The sequence below is a fragment of the Pagrus pagrus genome, assembly GCF_965226575.1.
Source record: "Pagrus pagrus genome assembly, chromosome: 2".
In the NCBI taxonomy this organism is placed as follows: domain Eukaryota; kingdom Metazoa; phylum Chordata; class Actinopteri; order Spariformes; family Sparidae; genus Pagrus; species Pagrus pagrus.
The window spans coordinates 33,322,638-33,341,504 of NC_140186.1; the positions used below are offsets into that span (position 1 = coordinate 33,322,638).

General features: G+C 42.7%; 1 protein-coding gene across 6 annotated transcripts in view; it reads right to left on the minus strand.

The window, feature by feature from the left end:
- sh3pxd2aa (SH3 and PX domains 2Aa) overlaps positions 1 to 18,867 on the minus strand; it is a 117,365-nt gene that overhangs the window by 46,440 nt on the left and 52,058 nt on the right. For 5 of the 6 annotated variants that reach the window (XM_084342246.1, XM_084342245.1, XM_084342243.1 and 2 more), the window contains exon 6: positions 2,086 to 2,111. In XM_084342246.1, the coding sequence (XP_084198372.1) occupies positions 2,086 to 2,111 (26 nt within the window). Of the gene's footprint in view, positions 1 to 2,085; positions 2,311 to 18,867 lie in introns of those variants that run through there. The other variant, XM_084342248.1, reaches the window with a different exon arrangement.

The window sequence follows — 18,867 nt, forward strand, 5'->3', positions numbered from 1 at the left end:
TTATTAACCAGTGGGAAAATATCCTCATCAGGCTTCCCTAATTAGAGAAGATGACATAAAACAAAGGTCCCTAGATGTACTCAAACTGGAAATTGTAGTTGCATGGTGTGAATCTCTGATAGCTCCTCCACCAGGACACTGCAGCTGGTTCCATTTTATCCACTTGGCAACTCTATTTTATGTTTTTGTGTCTGGAGAAGTGCTCTGATGCAATGTTTCCCATAGAGACAACAACAATTTGTTTAGAAAGAACAGAGGAACAGCAGGGAAGATTAGCAATTGTCATCATCACAGACAACTCAAATCTATTACGAAGTGCTAGCCATAATTTTAAGCTGTTTACAAGAATCAAACCACCGGAGAAACTAGGTGCAGAGGGCACCTCATTAAGAAAATGTGACACACCCACTTCATTAAGGGATGTTCCTTCAATTTCCACTCTCAGAAATATTGCAGGTGTTATGTAACCACCCAAGGGTTTAAAAACAGACATTCAGACACCCTGCTGCCACACTGACTGACTCAATGTTACCTCAGGTTGTTGCAGAGATCACTGGGTCAGTGGAGTGGAATCCAACTGAGCTTTATCCTAAAGAGTTAGCTTGGCTGGTACAAAGGGTATGGAAGCCACCTGTTTCGAGGCATAATGCACTGCACTAAGGGGATGTAGAGAAAAAACACAAGCTGGCTAATCTGCAGCAGCAATCAGCTTCCAAGAAATCAAATCAGTTTGAGGAATGTGGATGTAATTGAATTGGTAGAGAGCTCCCTCTGGGGCTATGACATATCGATTCCTCACAGGAGGGTCGTAGACTTTCTTTGCTTTGAGTCCAAAAATAAACTCACCATCAATTTCAATGGTTGTTTACTGAAAGGAAGTCGCCTTGGCCTTACTCAGAACTTTTACGAATGAGGTCAAGGGGCCACAACATACAAACTTCTTCTTGGGTTGCTATACGCCCACTCATTATCAAATCTGAAGATATTTCCATTCCAGAACTCACTTCTCAAAAAACAAGAAAGAATAGTCATCTGTAGGGCATCTGCAGCAAGAGAATCATATTCTCCATTAACCACAGGCTATTTCCTGCATTTCCTCTTCAATAATTCAAAAGAGGTATAACTGATATTTCCTCCTAATTTCCCAAGTCTACCTCTGCTTAAAAACAAAGGGTTAGGGTTCTGGGTCCAAGATGCATAGAGACTCACATGTACCAATGCTTTTGTTAAGCAGCTATACTGCAGCTAATACCCTCTAAGAACCATACATTTGCTAAGATGGCTAATGAGGCTAAAAATCCTTGACAGTAAGGAATGGATGAATAGTCTTATAGACAAACAACCAGTTGTTTTGTGGTTTGTTGGCCTGTGCGACAGAAATCACAAAGATACAGTGGAACAGGACCAGTACCTGTCTATGGTAGGGTGTTTTTTACTTTATATTCTACTGAATTGATTGTGTGGTGTCTAATAAAAGTTTCACAACTGTTGTTTACCTATTAAGTTGCAGGAAATCAGACCACGCAGATCAGGATAAAACCAAAGCCCCCATAATGTACCTTAAAGGCATCTCTGTTAAAGAGAAATCATTCTTTCTCCTCCCTCAGTGAAAATGACGAATTAAGAATACTAAACATGTGTCATGAAAAAGCTCCACCTAGAACTTCAGCAAAGACTCAGTTTAAACAATCCATCAAACGTCCCGATTGTCACATTGGAGAATAACGCTTTCTCTTTACAGGACATACGCTAATGACTCTGTTTTGACATCCAACAGAGCTATCAGGCAATTCTCAAACCCCACCCTCGAGTGCTAGCCAAATTGAAACCAGAAGGAGAGGGATTGACAGCCTTTTGAACCCACCCCAAAACACAGTCAACAGTAAGTCACCGTAATGCAGCGAGACAAGTAAACAAACCACACGCTGACATCACATGGATGGCAGATAAGTAACAGAGAGGGTCTAAGAGTCACAACAGCCTCCCTTGGATCTGAGGCGGTTTGTTTAAGAGCAACAAGTTGAAAGAGAAAGGAGGGTGAAGCTAGCATTAGGGGAGGACAGTTAAAGAAAACAGGTGACTTACCCGACTTGCGCTTGGAGCCATAGTCCCTGAGAGAGAAGCAACACAAGAGGGACATGGTTAGTGACAGTGGACGCCACTCAGTCGACAACAAAGCATGCAGTCACCGCTGATGGATCCTGACACTCCTAAATGGCAAAAACTGGTAAACGCGAAAAACACATGCATGCAATTGGCTTCAGCACACCAACAAATGCATGTGTTTGAGGGAGAGAGAGGAAGAAGAGTGGAGGATAGAGAGAGAGAGGGAGGGTTGACTTTGGCCAGCTGCCCGTACTCCCTGCAACAGACACAAATTAGTCATGTGACTCCAAAGCGGCACCACCATCCTCTTCCTATACTCCTCCTCTCCCTCCCTCCTTCGTCCTGTCAAGAGAGGAAAGCGACCTCTCCCCATATTTGAACGACGGAGGATCAGTTTAAGATGCCTTGCTTAATGGATTCTAATGGGATTATGCCACAAGGCTGAGCTATACATGGGGGGTGACAGAGTTGTGAGCGTGCTTGTGTGTGGGGTTTGCTGTACTGAGTGTGTGTGCTTCTGCCCTTGTTAAAAGTGACTTCTGGACACAGGCAGCATGGCAGTTGGGGTAAAAAAGATAGATGAAGGGGTCGATCAGGTGAAGACAGAAGGTGCTATTTATAGAAGGACAAACCTGACAATCTGTCACTCCACATTCTCCCCTTATTTCTCTCTCATGCTACTCAGAATCAATATGTCCTCTCAGTTTCCCCAAGGGCTAATCAAAAACTCTCATCCAGCCTCAAATTTAGCCACGTCATCTTGCTGCAGTACAGTTGAAAATCAGATCCAAGCAGGGCAATAAAACTGAAGCACAATGCCGCAGTGAGGAGCTGAATGCCACTAGAAGGTTCTCACCCATGTGAAATACCCTCTTTTGTTTAAAAATAACCCAGAAATAGGTACTGATATCTAGCCACAGATGGCAACAAGAGATATAGAGACCAGGCGGTGAAGTGGTCTGTGGATGACGGACAACTGCACTCATTTCAAGAGGTTGCAGCTGATGAGGGATGTGTGTGAGGTAAGTAGGTGTATGTAAGAATTGGTTGTAGATGTTGAGTCAGTGAACATGGGGACTCAAATAGGCAGTGGATGTAACTGATCGTGGATTTTCCCCTAAGATTCAGTATCAACTGCCAAGCTACAAGAGCTGCCTTGATTGGGACAGTTGACCTTGCTGGCCCTGTTAGCCCATTACATTAATGAGGGACCTCTCATCTTGTCAGGTTCGAAAGATTATACCGCAGCACCAGGAGAGCACAAACTGCTCAGGGCAGCGTAACCAGCAGTCAAGGTAGTGCCCTCTCACTGCATGAGGTTAATGAAAACCTCCTCTTGGCTCTTGCTGTGACTGCACTTGAGCTAATAAAGAGACACACCAACACATACGCTGCTCGTGCACAAGGTCACACAGATACACAAGTGCTTTACAAGAAGACAGACAAGATAGCACATGCACAAGCAAAAGCCATGTCTCATTTGAGATAGAACAGATCCGGATTCTTCAGTGTCACTATGCTAGCTCTCTTTTACTCTATCCCTTCATCCATTCCCCTGTGATCTGATGTATCTGTCTCTTTGTGACCAGCCACAGCAGATGAATAAAGCCTTTATACCAACCTCTCCACCAAGATCACTGTGTGCTAGCAACCAGAATATGCTTCATTGTTACCAAAGTGGGGCACGGAGAGGGCAGGACTTGACCCCACCCCTCATCCCATCCATCTTGAGCCATACTGGACACACAACGTTAAATACATAGGGAATGGATATGTCAAGTCAATGGCCAATGACTTTCAATGAGTTGTACTGCAGAGTGTCTGGATGTGTCTCAGTGGAAAATATGCTGTGGACAGACCAAGCCTCAGAGTTGGCAGGAAATTTGCCAGGATGTTTGCCCTTTGCGCTCGAGGTTTGCCGCAGTGGCATTAAAGATGCTGATATCCTCTGTTCAGGCACAAAAGAATGTTTTACATTTCCAGGGAATGTTAACTGCTGTGCTCACATTTCCATTTTCTCGAGTACTCCTCTCTTACAAACACTCTTTTGCTAGCTCAAATGGATTGTCGAAAATGAGGTAAGGCAAGGTCCAAAATAAGCCACTTCCTCTAATTTCATTCTAAAAAGTAAGTTTTGCTTGTATGTCTTCTTTAAGAAATTGGAGGTCTAACATGGGAACATGACACAATTGGTTCCTTTGTCATAGAAGCTTACATGGACAGGAAAACTTAATATCCTGTTTTCTTAGTAATTCATTTCATTCCCCGACCTAAAATACTACTGTGCACTGAGCCTGCAGCATCTACTGTTGTTTTTTTTTCTGGTCCACCCTTGTAGGACTTAACAGGGCAAAAGGAATTCAGCTCATCTGGTCAAGAGGTCTCCAGCAAAAGCCCTTACAGCAACTACCAGATTTGACAGCACGCACTATCTGACCTCCTTCTTCATATTGGGGAAGAGGTATCAGAGTGTGCCAAGTCAGGTGAAAAGGGCACGTGTTGGACAATTTCAAATCAGCATCCCTGGATGGCAGTCATTGCCACTGTGGACTTGTTGGCTTGTTCATTTTCTCATGGTGCTGACTTGCAATTTTCAATTACCTTAAACTTTCTGCATAATTACGTAAAAAGTTGAACTGCACATGCATAACAAACAGTAATGAAATAATTGAACATTTTATTCATTTTTCACCCTATTTACTATTCAAAGTACAGTATATTTGTGTTTTCAGTGGTCCAGAAATGTATGGTGTACATGTAATGCTTGACAGTTAACCAAAGTACAAGAGACCCAGAGTGTATAAGGATTGACCCACCATTAGACAGACTCCAAAGATTTTATATGTATGCTGGATGCCTGCTGGGTTAATTGAACAAGTTAATCGGGACCTGGAAATTGTTGGTTGTAACCTATCAAGGAGGTGAGGACAGAGGCCAATGAATGAGTTTTGTTTGGTGGAAAACAGCGGCAGCATGAAAAGTACTTTGGTGAAGCAAACTCCCAGGGAGCCTTTTAAGCTTTTCTTGCTGTGCGTGGTTTGAAAGGCAAACACAACCTCTAAGCTCTATAAACAAGTCCCAATCAAGACAACGGCAGGGACGTCAGCAGTTTCTGCTCCAACTGGAGATGTCTACACAAATCACTCAGCCTTCAAATGAGGGTCTAATCAGAGGCAGTGCTGCATATGATTCTCTGGGGTTAATTGTTCTTGATGAATGATCAGATGAAGTCACAGAAAGTACAGCTGTTAAAGCCCTTTGTTAATCCCGACACATGTCATCGGATCAATAGCATGTGCTTTTACTGTTGTCATGGAAAACAGGTCAAAGTAGAGGTCAGTTTGTATCACATGTGGGTTAGCATTAAACATTCACAAAGGGCTTTAGTTTAACATGCCTGCATGACATCTAAGCATTAGCCCACTAAAACAGCTCAGGAGGCAAATATTAGTCAGCACACAGGCACATTACCCATGCTATTAACTAGCAGCTAATTACAATAACAGCTAATAAGAACCAAAAATACCCTAGTTTTGAGTAAGAACAGACTCTGTTTGTACGTAAAAAGAAAGACAAATGCTTTCCTTGTTAGCTAAGCAGCTAACATTTAACATTACATTACGACACACCAGTGGGAGTGCAGCTGGCTATTTTTGGCTTTATTTTCGGGGTATGGTTTTGGAGGCATCTGTAAAACATTAGGGCCAAAAGGAGGGGCAGGCGAGGGCAAAACTTTGAGTGAGGGTGGGAGGATGAGGAGGGAGAGAAGAAACACAGGGTCCCGACTCTATTCAGTGACCCGAGTCCCTGAGGCTGAAATCAAAGTCTTCCCTCGAGGGCTAAGCAACCAGCTCCGGCTGTCAGCTCTTTTCCTACGTCTCCTGGAGGTATGGAGAGAAGGAAGCAAGGGGTGAAAGGCGACGTGAAGAATACATACTGCAGTGGTGCAGAAAAGGGTGTTTTATGTGGCTAGGCGGAATCTCAAGGCCATTTTTTTCAGCCAATAGAGAAACACTACACTGGTCCTGGTGACTATTTGTTTAACAGAGGAGTTATGAAGTCTTTGTAGTTTTTACATTGATATTCATACACATGTTCCTGTATTTTAAAAAGGTTGTTAAAAAAGGTGAGAAATTGTAACATGCACAGATGTTGATGTGACAATGCAGTTAAAATGTATGTTATTTTGTTATTTTTAGTTTGTGTGTGTGTGTGTGTGTGTGTGTGTGTGTGTGTGTGTGTGTGTGTGTGTGTGTGTGTGTGTGTGTGTGTAAATCCGTCAGACATAGCAGAGAAAGGTATGTACATACCGGGCAAAAACATCAACAGATGGGCCAGTTGTATACATAAGGACACACACACACACACACACACACACACACATTTCGTCACACTTTTCATCACATGCTGACATTTCGTCACAGTGTATTCACTGACCACAGCTCCATGAAGCAGGAGCACTTCCATGCACGTCTTATCAGTTCCAGAGCTTGGAGCTCTCGACATTGATTGTCAAGCCAACAGATGTGAGTGAGGGTGGTGAGGCCGGCCATGTGGTGTAAGGGTCAGGCAGGTCAGCTCAGTGGTCAGCTGACTACACAAGTGTGAGTCAAGACATTTTACAACGCGTTTACTGTTTGCTCATGTCAAACAGTAAATTCCTCAAATTCACATTACACACAAAAATGAGTCTCCCTCCTTTTGTGTTTCACACTATGTGAATGCTGCTGGACCAGGATTATGTTGGCTACGAAGGGTGAACAAAATGAGGTGGTTAGCTATATTAATCCTCTTAAACAAAATCACTAGATGAGATTAAATTGTACCATAGTTCAGTTTCTATCCACAGATAGAGAATAGTAAGTGCTTGAACCTGCCTTTTTGTTTTTACACATACTGTATAACTCTGTAACTGCTAAGATCTGCTTGGAAAGGTGGGAAAACTCAATTTCGTTGTATTGTTGCAAAAAGAAATCTTGAAAACACGAAACCCAAATGAATCCAATATATTTAAAGCCCAACATTATGATCAGAATAATTACATTTATGTTATCCACTCACTCCAGGTCTCTGAGGTTTTGGTTGACACTGGGTGCTTGAATCCTTGCAAGTCTGGTATTATTAGATGTGTTTGTGGACAATTATGAGCTCTGACTTTATTCCAGTAGCCTAAAACCGTAAAAGAAACAAAGAGACAATGGTCTATGAATGCAATGTATTTACTCATTAACAATATATAGGTGGGCTGGCAGATAAAGAGCTAATCGATGCGTTTACATGTATTAGCATAATGGCAGCAAGCTAATGACTCTCAATCGCCCCCTGCTATGCTAGTCTTCAAGACGGGTAAATAAACACTTCCCGAGATTATCGCCTTAGCCTCTCTCTCTCTCTTTCCCTGAACACCACACCCCACTTCATCCCTTAGTGTCACCAAATCCAGACCTCAGCCCTAACCTTCCTACCCCCAGGTCCACCTAATCTAAACCCCTCAGGGGGCCCAAATTACCCTCAGCCATCCCCTGTCTTGTAGCCCTCGTGGCTATGACAAGGCTAAAGCCCATTGTGGGAATTAACACTCCAGATGGGGTTCAGTGACTCAATTAACCTCAATACTCTCCTGAACACACAAGTGTGGACACACTTATTGTAAGCACAGACACATACAGTATGCAGATACAAAATAATTGGTGGCTGAGGAATTTTTAAGCAAACAAATACACACAATTTGTTAATTTATTACTACATTAACATCGGCGGACCTGTTCACAGTCAGGCAGTCATACATTTTGGACTGCATGTGGACTGCAGAGACCCTCACATACACGAGCAGCTGATGAAATTTATGCATGAACCCTTGGGCTATGAAGATGCAATAGTATAATTTGAGCTTAATTTATTACAAACATTGTCCTATCTAAAAATGTGTAGTTTAAGTACAAACAACATATACAACGTAATGCAATGGTGCCATGAAGCGGTAATGAAGTGTTCACCTTAAACACAGAAATAATAACAAGAAGGCAGCTTTTTGACATAATAATTTAAAATTCTTATTTTTTTTGTTTTTAACAAAGCCTTTCATTCATTCCCCTCCAAGTGTCACCACAAGGTGATTATTTATTTTCCTAAAGAAATGATTCATTCTCCACTGAAGCCTACATCTGCATCCTTACCCACACTCATCTACTGCTGTATGTGACATTACCCAGTACAAGCACGTCAACCTACAGCACAACATAGAGAACAGGTAGAAAATTGGTGGTGGTTTTCAAAGGTTAAAGGTATCAAGGTAAAGGTTTATTTGTATAGCAAAATTCAGACACAAGGCAACTCAAAGTGCTTTACAGGGGCTGCATTTAAAATACATTAAAAACAAACAGGAAAACATTAAAACAAGTTAAGAAATAGTAAAAGTAGGCTAAAATTTTAGGTTTCGGTCTTCTAGGTTTAAAAGAGAAAAGACTAGAAAATAAAAGTCAGTGTAGTTCAAAGCCTTGAAATTGCTTCAGTGAAAGGCTGTGTAAAAGGTAGACCATGTATCTTTTACTGAACAATGGCTGAATGTAGGGATACTACTACTAAAAACAAAGAAAGAAAGAAAGAAAGAAAGAAAGAAAGAAAGATTAGCCATAATCTACAACTAACTGTGTTTTAAAACAAAAACTACCTCCGTCTAGCGTTTTAGCACCGTTTCTAAAATAATCTCTGTCCATACTAACACATCAAAAAACACACATCACATGGCCATACGTGTACACTGGGCATGTGTATGCCAGTGTAAACGGGAAGCTGATTGTCTACTCTGTGGTCGGTTGCTTAGTTACAGTAAAGACTATGAACGATTTTTACTTTAATGTACTCTTCACTTACTTACTTATACTTTTAGTTTCTATTATATATGTTACAGGTACCAGGCCAACAATGATGAGGTAGGATAATACTATTTTCATTCAAACATTGTGTTTTTGTCTTTCTTCGCCATCATTCTATTATCAATGTCTGTACTAAGTCAAATAATCCACAATAGAAAAACTCATACACATACTACTACACATATTGCCAATAATGTTACATATATGCTGACAGCACCCAATTTGGAAGCAAACGTGTATCTGCGACATTGTTTCCCAAAATCTCTACTTCTACTGGTCCAGATGTAAAGACTGACAGCAGAGTTTCTGAATATCTTATATTCAGTGAAAATATCAAACGCTGTCTACATGTGTATAAATAGGCCAAAATGCATAGAAATAGCTATATTTTAAGAAATACCTGAGTATGTGCAGACAGGGCTGTAGCAGCTAAACCCCCAAGTGTTTCCAATTGAGTAAGGGTGTTTGTGGATTCAACCTTTGATTTAAAAAGAGGTAGAATGCTGTGTCTTCTTTCAAAAGAAGTTACATAGTCTCCTTTTAAATGCACACTCCATGTGAATCGAGTCAGTATCAGTGAGAGAGCTGGAAAACACTTCTGCCCCAATACTCCGCCCTCACTCTGTAACACAAACACATTATCACCCACTTATTCCTAATTATCCCAAAAACACCAAATCTGTCTTCACCCCATCAACCCTGCTACTTAGGCCATCCCCTGTCGAGAGCCCAAAAGCTGACCAATCACGCGAGTTAGCGACTTATCCCGGTAATAATCTGATAATCTTGCAGCATCTCTCTGCTCAAGGCACAAGCCAAGGTCGATCCCCATTGTTATTCATGGGGAGGGTTGTGAGGGGGCATGATGAATGATGATAACATCACCCGCGTCTCACACTACACTAGCCTATGGGGGGCAGTCGCCAATATTTTCATCATGGCTGAAAAGCGGTATGCGCATATTAATAGAGAAATTTGTCAACCTTATGGTCTGCAGAGGACAGATAATGCCATTTAGCCTGATAGTTATTAGATTGCTATACCAGGCACCCAGACAGATAAAACTAATCACAGCCCATGTCCCATGCAAATGGACTTAATAAAAATGCAAGATGGGGGCAAAAATGCTAAGTAAGAGAAGGAAAAAAAAACATGTCTTACATACAGTGAAGGGAAAAGGGACGGAGGGGAGGGGAGGGGGTGTTTAGGAAGCTTTGGAGAAGCGAGAAATTCCATTGCGTGGAATAGATCTCACACAGGAAGAGCAGGGGGCCAAAATGGACATAGATACAGAGAGAACGACAGAAGGAGGCTGAGAGAAGTGCCTGAGAAGCTGGCCAGACAGAGGATAGTTTCATAGAGGACGAGAAGCCCTGGGGAGGTGTGTGAGTGGACAAGAGCAGTTGGGGGTTCAGGGGACATCATTTGCAGCTGTTTGTATTGTGAAGTACGCCACCATGTGGATAGTTACTGGAGAGTAGAGTCAGAGATAACGCAGCCCGATGGAGGGCTGTGCTGGGAGCAGTCTGATGCACATGCAGTGCGAACCTTGAGCAGTGATCCACAATCTTTCCTGCGTTTGATCCTTTCAAAGACAGATTCACTTCTTCTCTCAGTCTATCTTTAAACAGCACTCACACTCTCATGTGTACATATGAAAGGGTTTTTGGTATCTGTAGTTTTCACTGCTGTCTACACTGGCTATGAAAGAAGCTGACTCCAGTAAAAGAGTTAGAGGACAACTTTTACAGTCCTTGTTCTGACTTTTTAACCATTCTAATTTTAGCCATATTAATATATTTGATTAATTATTTCAAATGTGTTTTATTCAAGAATGTTGACATATATGTATAAACATGAGAACATACATATCCATACAAATATTCATGAAATATGATCGTACTGTGCTCACTTTCTTTTCCCTTTAAAGCATCTATATAAAATAACAATAAGAACTCAAAACAAACTGGAACCGCTTATGCAAACGGAGGATTGACAGAGAGCTTCATCACATGGTGCAACAACAATTACCTGAAGCTCAATATCAGCAAAACTAACCAGCTTGTGTTGGACTAATGCTGTAAGTTCACTGAGAGAAACAAGATAACAGTCAAATTCCTTGTATGTGTTCACATGCCTGAACAATAAAGCAATAAGAAGCTGCACATACTAAAATGTGGTTTCTTCACACACTTGTTGAACCCAGCAGCACAGAGTATCTCTACAATCAGCACATTGTGAAGGTGGACACATGAGATTAATGTCACCAAGTCAGTATCTGACCAAATGTGGAATATGGTCACATTCTCCGTTCTGTTGATGAGTTATGGTGTTGAATAATGGCCAGAAAAGTGTTTTTGCAGAACATTATGATATCTAATAATCATTTCTTTTCATCCTTTAAGACATTTATGTGAACATTTTAATTGATTAGCATATTAATTGATGGTTTATAGCCAAAAACTTGTTTTGTGATGTCACAGTGACCTTTGACCACCCAAAGTGGGAGTTTGTGCCAGATTTGGAGAAATTCCCTCAAGTTGTTCCTGAGATATCCTGCTCACTAGACTGAGAAAGAAAAGACAGCAGTGGGAGGCAGGTGTGGATGAGAAAGAGCTGGATTACAAAGACGAGAGCCTCCCCCCTGCTTTCAGACTACTGTCTGGAGGATGAAGCAGGTCGTTTCTACTTTTGTCATTTCATACACTAGAATATAAATGTTATTCAGATCTATTTATTATTTTTGATAGTTGTTATTTTATTTTCCTACTTTAGCAAAGTAATATATATATATATTTTTATTTTCTGTTTATTTTAGTACGTAGAGTTAATAACAACTAAATTGTGAGGACTGTGAATGTTGTGCATAAGTGTGTTTATTAAGATATCACTTCTTTAAAATGAATGGGGATATTCATTTTAGGAAATATTGCTCAGCCCTAGGTCCTTTACTGAGCTGCAGTGGAAGGATAGTAACACAAAAAGAGCTTCAAGAGACATGAAAAGACAAGACTACAAAGTGTTTCCACAGAAAAACACTAAGATTGGAAAGAATTCTGAAAAATAAACATACTACAACATTTTTTCTCTTAGTAATCATCTTGTTTCCTTTTAGATTCCTTGCGTGACTCCTTATGGGGGCCCTAACCCACATGTTGGGAACCAGACTTACCCTTGGTTTCCATCGGACGCGTGTCTACGACGTTATGTGTGCGATGCTATTTTGCTCCGTTCTCCACGAGACTTCATATCCCACCATGAGCATTACAGAAGCGGAGCGTGCTGCCGGCTGATACAGTAGACCTCCTGAGATTTTGTTTATTTCGTCACATTCATGATTTTTGTGCTTGTACCATGGGTGAGTAGGTTCCATAAAAAATAGACTCGCTGCATATTCTCCACGGAGCAAAGGGGAGCGCCGCTTCTGGGACGCGCTGTGGCGCAGCTGGTGGAAACACGAGCACTGACTGGAACGCGGCAGTGACGGTCCCATTGGAATCTAAGGGTTAGAGAGTATACTCTGCTCTGTGGGAGACGGGTAAGTAAAGTAAAGTGAAGTAAAGTATGTGTTTTCGCACATAAAAATGTCATTACGCTGTTATGATAAATCCATCCTTTGATATCCGCTTAAGCACCACAGGGGAGATATATTCATGGTTTTGTATTTTTTATTCTGCAGGACATTTCAATGCATCAAAAAGCAAACAAAAAGACCAGAGATCCAGCTGAAGATCCATTCAAAATACATTAAACATCAAGGGCACTCGGCTTCAAAAAGGAGCCCCTGATTGCACAAGAGTGACATCAGCCTGGAGTCTTAACGTCCCACTGAGCTGCAGTGCTTTACTCCGCAGACAGGGGTCAGTATCTCTCAAACACAGACAGATAGAGGGGAGAGGAAACTGTGGCTGATGGTGGGATCTGCTCAGGCGTCTGTGTGCTTTCTGAGCTTTGATTGATGGGATTGATTCCTGTGCTGCCCTGCAAGGCTCGTGGCTCCTTTTTCTAATCAGATCATAGTCAGAAAATTCAATCTTACATGGTAGAGTCGGAGAGGCGTTGGTTATTGTTAAAGCGTACCTCCTTTAATAAGATTTTACGAAGGGTGTATAAAAAATAAGATGTCACAGTTCGATCCGCTCACAAAAATGGCACAAGGTCAGATTTTACACCTTGCTTTAAGCTTAATGCCAATATATCCGCTGCTGCGTATATTGATCAGCTTTAAATCTTCTCCAGCCTGACAGAGTGCAGTGGGATGGCCAGTGCACCGTTGGCCTTGCACTCCTGTGTTCATGACCTCTTCACCTCCCTAGGGATCCCCCCCATCCTCCTCATCTCCTTCCTCCGTTCCCAGGAAGAGATGCTGTGGGCACATTTCATCTCCCAGGTAGCTACAGCTGCCTGCTCTATTCATCACACTCATGTACAGTCAGGCCCTCCCAAAGCTATTACTGTAAGCAAGCCGAACCCCACCATGACAACACCCTGTGAGTTAGTGTGTGAGGCAGAGAGCACAAGTGAGTCAGACAGCGTGTCGGGTGGCTGAGTGGGTGAATGAGTGCATCCGTGTAAAATGGTGGCAGGAGAAAAAAAGTAGAGCTGAGACGGTAGAACGCAGACAGAAGGGAGGTGCACTGAAATAACCTGACAACAACAAACAGGCTGCAACAACAAGCAAGACCAATTTAGTCCTGACAAAAAAAGCACTCAACTATTCTCCTGCCGCTCTATCTCTATCTATATCTATTTGATGATGAGCCAAAACATTTTGAAACCTAACTGCATGAAGTGTAGACCTGCTCCACTTGTGATCAATAAATACTCACAGATGAGAGCACATGCATACACAAACACGAGACCTCCCACAGGCCACACGCTCGGCTGACCACTCCTCACCACTCTGACACACTCAGTGTTTAACCCTGTTGACGCTGATGCTGCGCGCTGCTCGCTGCTCGTGTTGTGCTGTGCAGTCTCCAGTGAGTGCTATTGATCCTAATAGTGAGCGGAATGGAGCTGCTTATCCATTAAGGCTGAGTGAGTCTGTCGCCTGTCTCCTGCTCGCCGCAGACGGAGTGGAACGGACGGACGACTGGGAGGACCAATGGAGGGGGGGGTGAGGAAGAGATGGGCAGAGAAGGTAAATAGCCACGTGAAGAGAGAACAATGTGAAGGAGGTAGTGGAAGAGGGGAGAAATTAAGTAAGTTTACTGTTGTGGCACCTTCAAAGCGCACAACATCATAAAATTGATCACTATACTCATTCAACTTAACAAGAGCAAGAAATTAAAAAACTAAATTAAGAAATTAAGAAACTAAATAAAACAAAGCACAGTCTCCTTTAACATTAAGTCTAGAGTGAGGGTCACCATCATCACCACTTCAGCTTGAGAAAACAACAGATGAGATCTGCAATGTTTGTCAGATGGAGAAACATGAACAATTTAAACACTTAGAGGTCCAGTGAGCAGGATTTAGGAGGATCCATGGGCAGAGACTAAATATAATACTCAGAATTATGTTTTCATTAATGTATAATCACCTGAAACTAAGAATCACTGTGTTTTCTTTGACTTAGAAATAGCCTTTTAATATCTACAGAGGAAGCAGCTCCTCTGAACAAACAAGGAACCTTGTGTAGGAACCTTTAACAGCTAGATTTAGAGGAGAGGTTACGAGAGGAACTTTAATAACTCAGAAGGGTCCCTGGTAGTGTTGTCACGTTGCGTATCTCTAACTTCGATAGGCTACAGTACCTTAAAAGTCATATTCAATACCATTATCTTTTTTTTTTTTTTTAAAAAGATAAATAAGGCAAGGCCTTATTTGTGTACCTCGTGATCAGCTCAACAGCATTTAAGGTAATTGGGTGTGAGGGGGCGGTTCTACAGGCGCACTGCAGAGGTGTGTGTGTGTGTGTGTGTGTGTGTGTATGGCGGTAGAATCGTGTCATAATGCGTGCGCACCTATCAACTGAACGTGTCACACGCGCGTGCTTTGACGCCTGTGCAGCAAGCAGCGCCTGACGTGTAATGTAGTTTCCTCATTGACTTATAATGGTCCCCCGTTCACACGCACGTTCACGCGTATGACTGCTGCACGCCGGTAATCACACTACGCGTAGTGACTACGTGTAACATTCATGCGTTTTTATGCGAACGCACGCACGCACGCACGCATGAAGATAATTGAATATTTTTGTCACACGCTCACATGTAGGCGGAAATGACGTGCGCAAACTATGTCACGTGTAACAAGATGCTGCGTGCGTACGAAGCAGCGTGCGCACGTCTGTCTGTCACTGTTTGACAAATGTTGTCAGGCGTTCACACACGCGTGCGGTCGCAGTTTCTGATGTGCGACCGGAAGTTGATCTGCACCGTGCGCAACACAACGCGTACGTGAACGCCTCGCGTAGTCGGCCTTTTCATTTTATTGAAGTGTCGTCAACCAGGGGAGGCAGCAGTGAGCCAGACACTGCTGCCAGAATTATAAAAGAAGAATGAGAAGGAGGAGAAGTGTTTTTTTTGTTATATATATATGTATGTATAAAAAACGCTGCTGCTCGAGTCCTCAGTGGGACCAGGACGGTGGATCATTGATAAAAGTGCGTGCTTCCCCCGCCCCTCCCAACAAAAGTCCTGGGAGTGTGTTGCAGCTGTTCAGGTGCACAAACCTAACGCACCTCTCCAGCGGTCCCAGCAGTTCTCAATGAACTGATCACCTGCGGGGGGCGTGGTTAACTTACAAATGTTTGTCATTGATTTTGTGTCTTATGTGAGAAACAAAGTAAAAGAAACAGCAACAGAACTCTTTCTCTGTCTTCATGGAACAAATGAATCATGTCATGTAAAAGCCTGTGTGTCTGTATCTCGTATTGGATCGATGGCTCCATCTACTGGATGAACATGGAACACAGAACAACTACGCGAGGCGTCCAAGTACGCGTTGTGTTGCGCACGGTGCAGATCAACTTCCGGTCGCACATCAGAAACTGCGACCGCACGCGTGTGTGAACGCGTGACAACATTTGTCAAACAGTGACAGACAGACGTGCGCACGCTGCTTCGTACGCACGCAGCTTCTTGTTACGCGTGAAATACAGTCTGCACGTAACAACGCACGCACGCACGCACGCACGCACGCATAACAAAATTCTCATGCGTGCACACACCCGTTGCTGCGCATCTCTCTGGTTGTTTTGACATTGATATACCTTCATAGTGTGTGTGTGTGTGTGTGTGCGTGTGTGTGTGTGTGTGTGTGTGTGTCGGCTTGCTATTTCATATCTGCACAGCAGATTTATGTTAATTTCGTCTATGTCTTCATTTTGTGACAACAACAAAAAAACAATTATGTAAAGCTGAGATCAAGTTGAGTTTTCTCGAGATTTAAGATCACAGTTTGGCATTAGCCACATTTAATTGGTAAAACAATGAAAAAAATGTGAGTCGGGATCCAGGTTGATAAAACACCCACAATCATTATCTCTGAGACTAACAAGCTCTGTTTTTAATTAGCAATGTATAAAACATTGAGTTGTAGGCATCTGGTTTAATCAGCTGAAGCTAATTAACATTACGTGGTTATAGTGCTCACTGGGAGCTTTGTCGGTCCTTTGTAAGGTAGAAGAAGCATCTCTCACTGTGATCAAGTGGATTGTGTTTTTGAAGGTCAGAAACAGAGTCAGAGTGATGAGTCTTCTTCATGAAATGATCCAGTTGTGTCACGTCAATGTCAGAAGCCAGAACAGCCCAGTTAAAGGTCCTAAATGCCAAACTGAACACCAGCAGTGGTCGCAGTTCAGCACCAGCATGTTAGACCTAAACAAACCAGCGTGTCGGCCACACCTCCCCACCCCCCCCCCCCCCCCTCTCCCTTCCCCACCCATGTGCCCCACCCTCTCTACCGCCACGGTTTTCAGCAGTGCAGAGGAAGCACCCCCTCAATACAGGATATCACAGAATAAAGTTACCCTTTTGTGGACCATGACAACTGACGATGTAAGTACATTATACAAGGGAGAGATCTTGACTATTATTTGCTTCAGTTACTAACAGAGCTGGGACGCCGGCAGACAGAGAGTAAAGGCATGTTGAGCGTGTGTGTGTGTGTGTGTGTGTGTGTGTGTGTGTGTTCTGACTTATGCCACTTCTGGGGACACCAGAGTCAGACCACATTTGCACTTGCTGGTTTTTGTCCCCAAAAGTGGCACAAGTCAGAACACACACAACCCTGTTCACTGCATCTATAAAAGGGGCGATCCAATGGTTCTGAGGGGTGGGGGCTCACATGCACTAACCTGCACACATGGCCAGACCGGCTGTCCAAAAGAGAAAATCAAAGAAGCTCAATAATAATGATACTAATACACAGAGAGGCAGTGTGACATCACTCTCTGCTCAGTACGTCTTTACTCCACTAAGGGCCGGATCTACTAAGATCCCAAATTGCTTGTACTAATCTTCGCTGGCAATCTAAAAATTTGCGTGTGGGGTTGAACCGCGGTTTGCGGGCGATTTACTAAGAGTGATTGCGTTAATGACAACAGGTGCAAACGTGTTGGAGACACGCCTATTTAAATGAGGGTTTAGCGTGTTTCATGGTTTTCAGCATGGCGAGTTTGAGAGAGTGAAAGCGCAAAGTGAAATTCGACCCTTTGGAGTTAGAAGTGTTGGTAGAGGAAGCGAATAAACATTTCAATGAGCTGCAGCAAAGGAATCTGACGGTCGCGCAAAGGAACGCAGTGTGGGAGAAAATCGGTGAAAAAGTTGGAACAGAACAGTGGATGGAGTGAAAAGGAGATACCAAGACATCAGAAGAAGAACAGAAGAAAAATTGGCATATAATAATATAAATATAATAATAATAGTAAACTTGCAAGGAGTTTTGTTATTGCAGGTACTGCGTGACTCCTTCTCGTAGCTGGCTCCAAATCCACTCTGAGTTCCTCCAACAGCTCCAAAATGTCAAGGCTGGATATGCGATATGTTGTAATGATAGTTTCCTCATTCATCCCAAAAATGTTCACACGAGGGTGAAAAATGCGTTCTCGGCGTCTCCTTCCATTGTTTCGGAGTCTCCTTGCAACAATAACGGCAGACATGTGTGCGCATTATATTTTCTCCACCCACAACACGCACGATTGCGTGTAAACGCCCCATGTTGCATATTCATTGCTGCAAACGTACTAACTGAATGCAGACGCGCTATTTTGCACCTTTGACAGACGCAACCCTTTTTGCGCACTGTTAGTAACTCAGTTTGTGCATTTTTTTGCGTATGCAAGGAGTTTGCACACGTTTTAATACACGCAAACCTTTAGTAGATCCGGCCCTATATCTTTACATAGCAAATGTGAATGTTGTGTAATGAACCTTTAAACTTTTATATCATATCAATAATTTAAGCTTATTAACTTGACAGTTTGGAATCAGTGCCTCCAGTATTTGCATGAAGTAGCTCATGAAGCATAGGGTTTGCAAAATAAAGTATACCACTGTAGTTATTTCAATGTGTCAGATACATATTTCATCTACAGTTTACTTTACACCTATTGCTACTCATCTCATTTTAAGGTTGGAGCTACAGGTTGCTGGGACCTTACCACATGGTCTTAACAATAGAGGCCTGTATGTAAACCAAAGTCTAACATGCGGCCTCCATACACTAACAAAGCCTGTAAACAAAGGGAAAAGTGTGCCCTCTGTGTCCAGTAGCAACACCTGGTTGCTACAGTTCCTCAAGCCTGAGTTTGTTCACCGGCCGCTGAGTGATAGAAAGGCGAGTATTGTGTCTCCACAGCTCCCTCCTTGCTGCGCTCCCAGTGTTAGCCACCTCTCTCTCTCTCTCTCTCTCTCTCTCTATTTATTTTAATAATTAC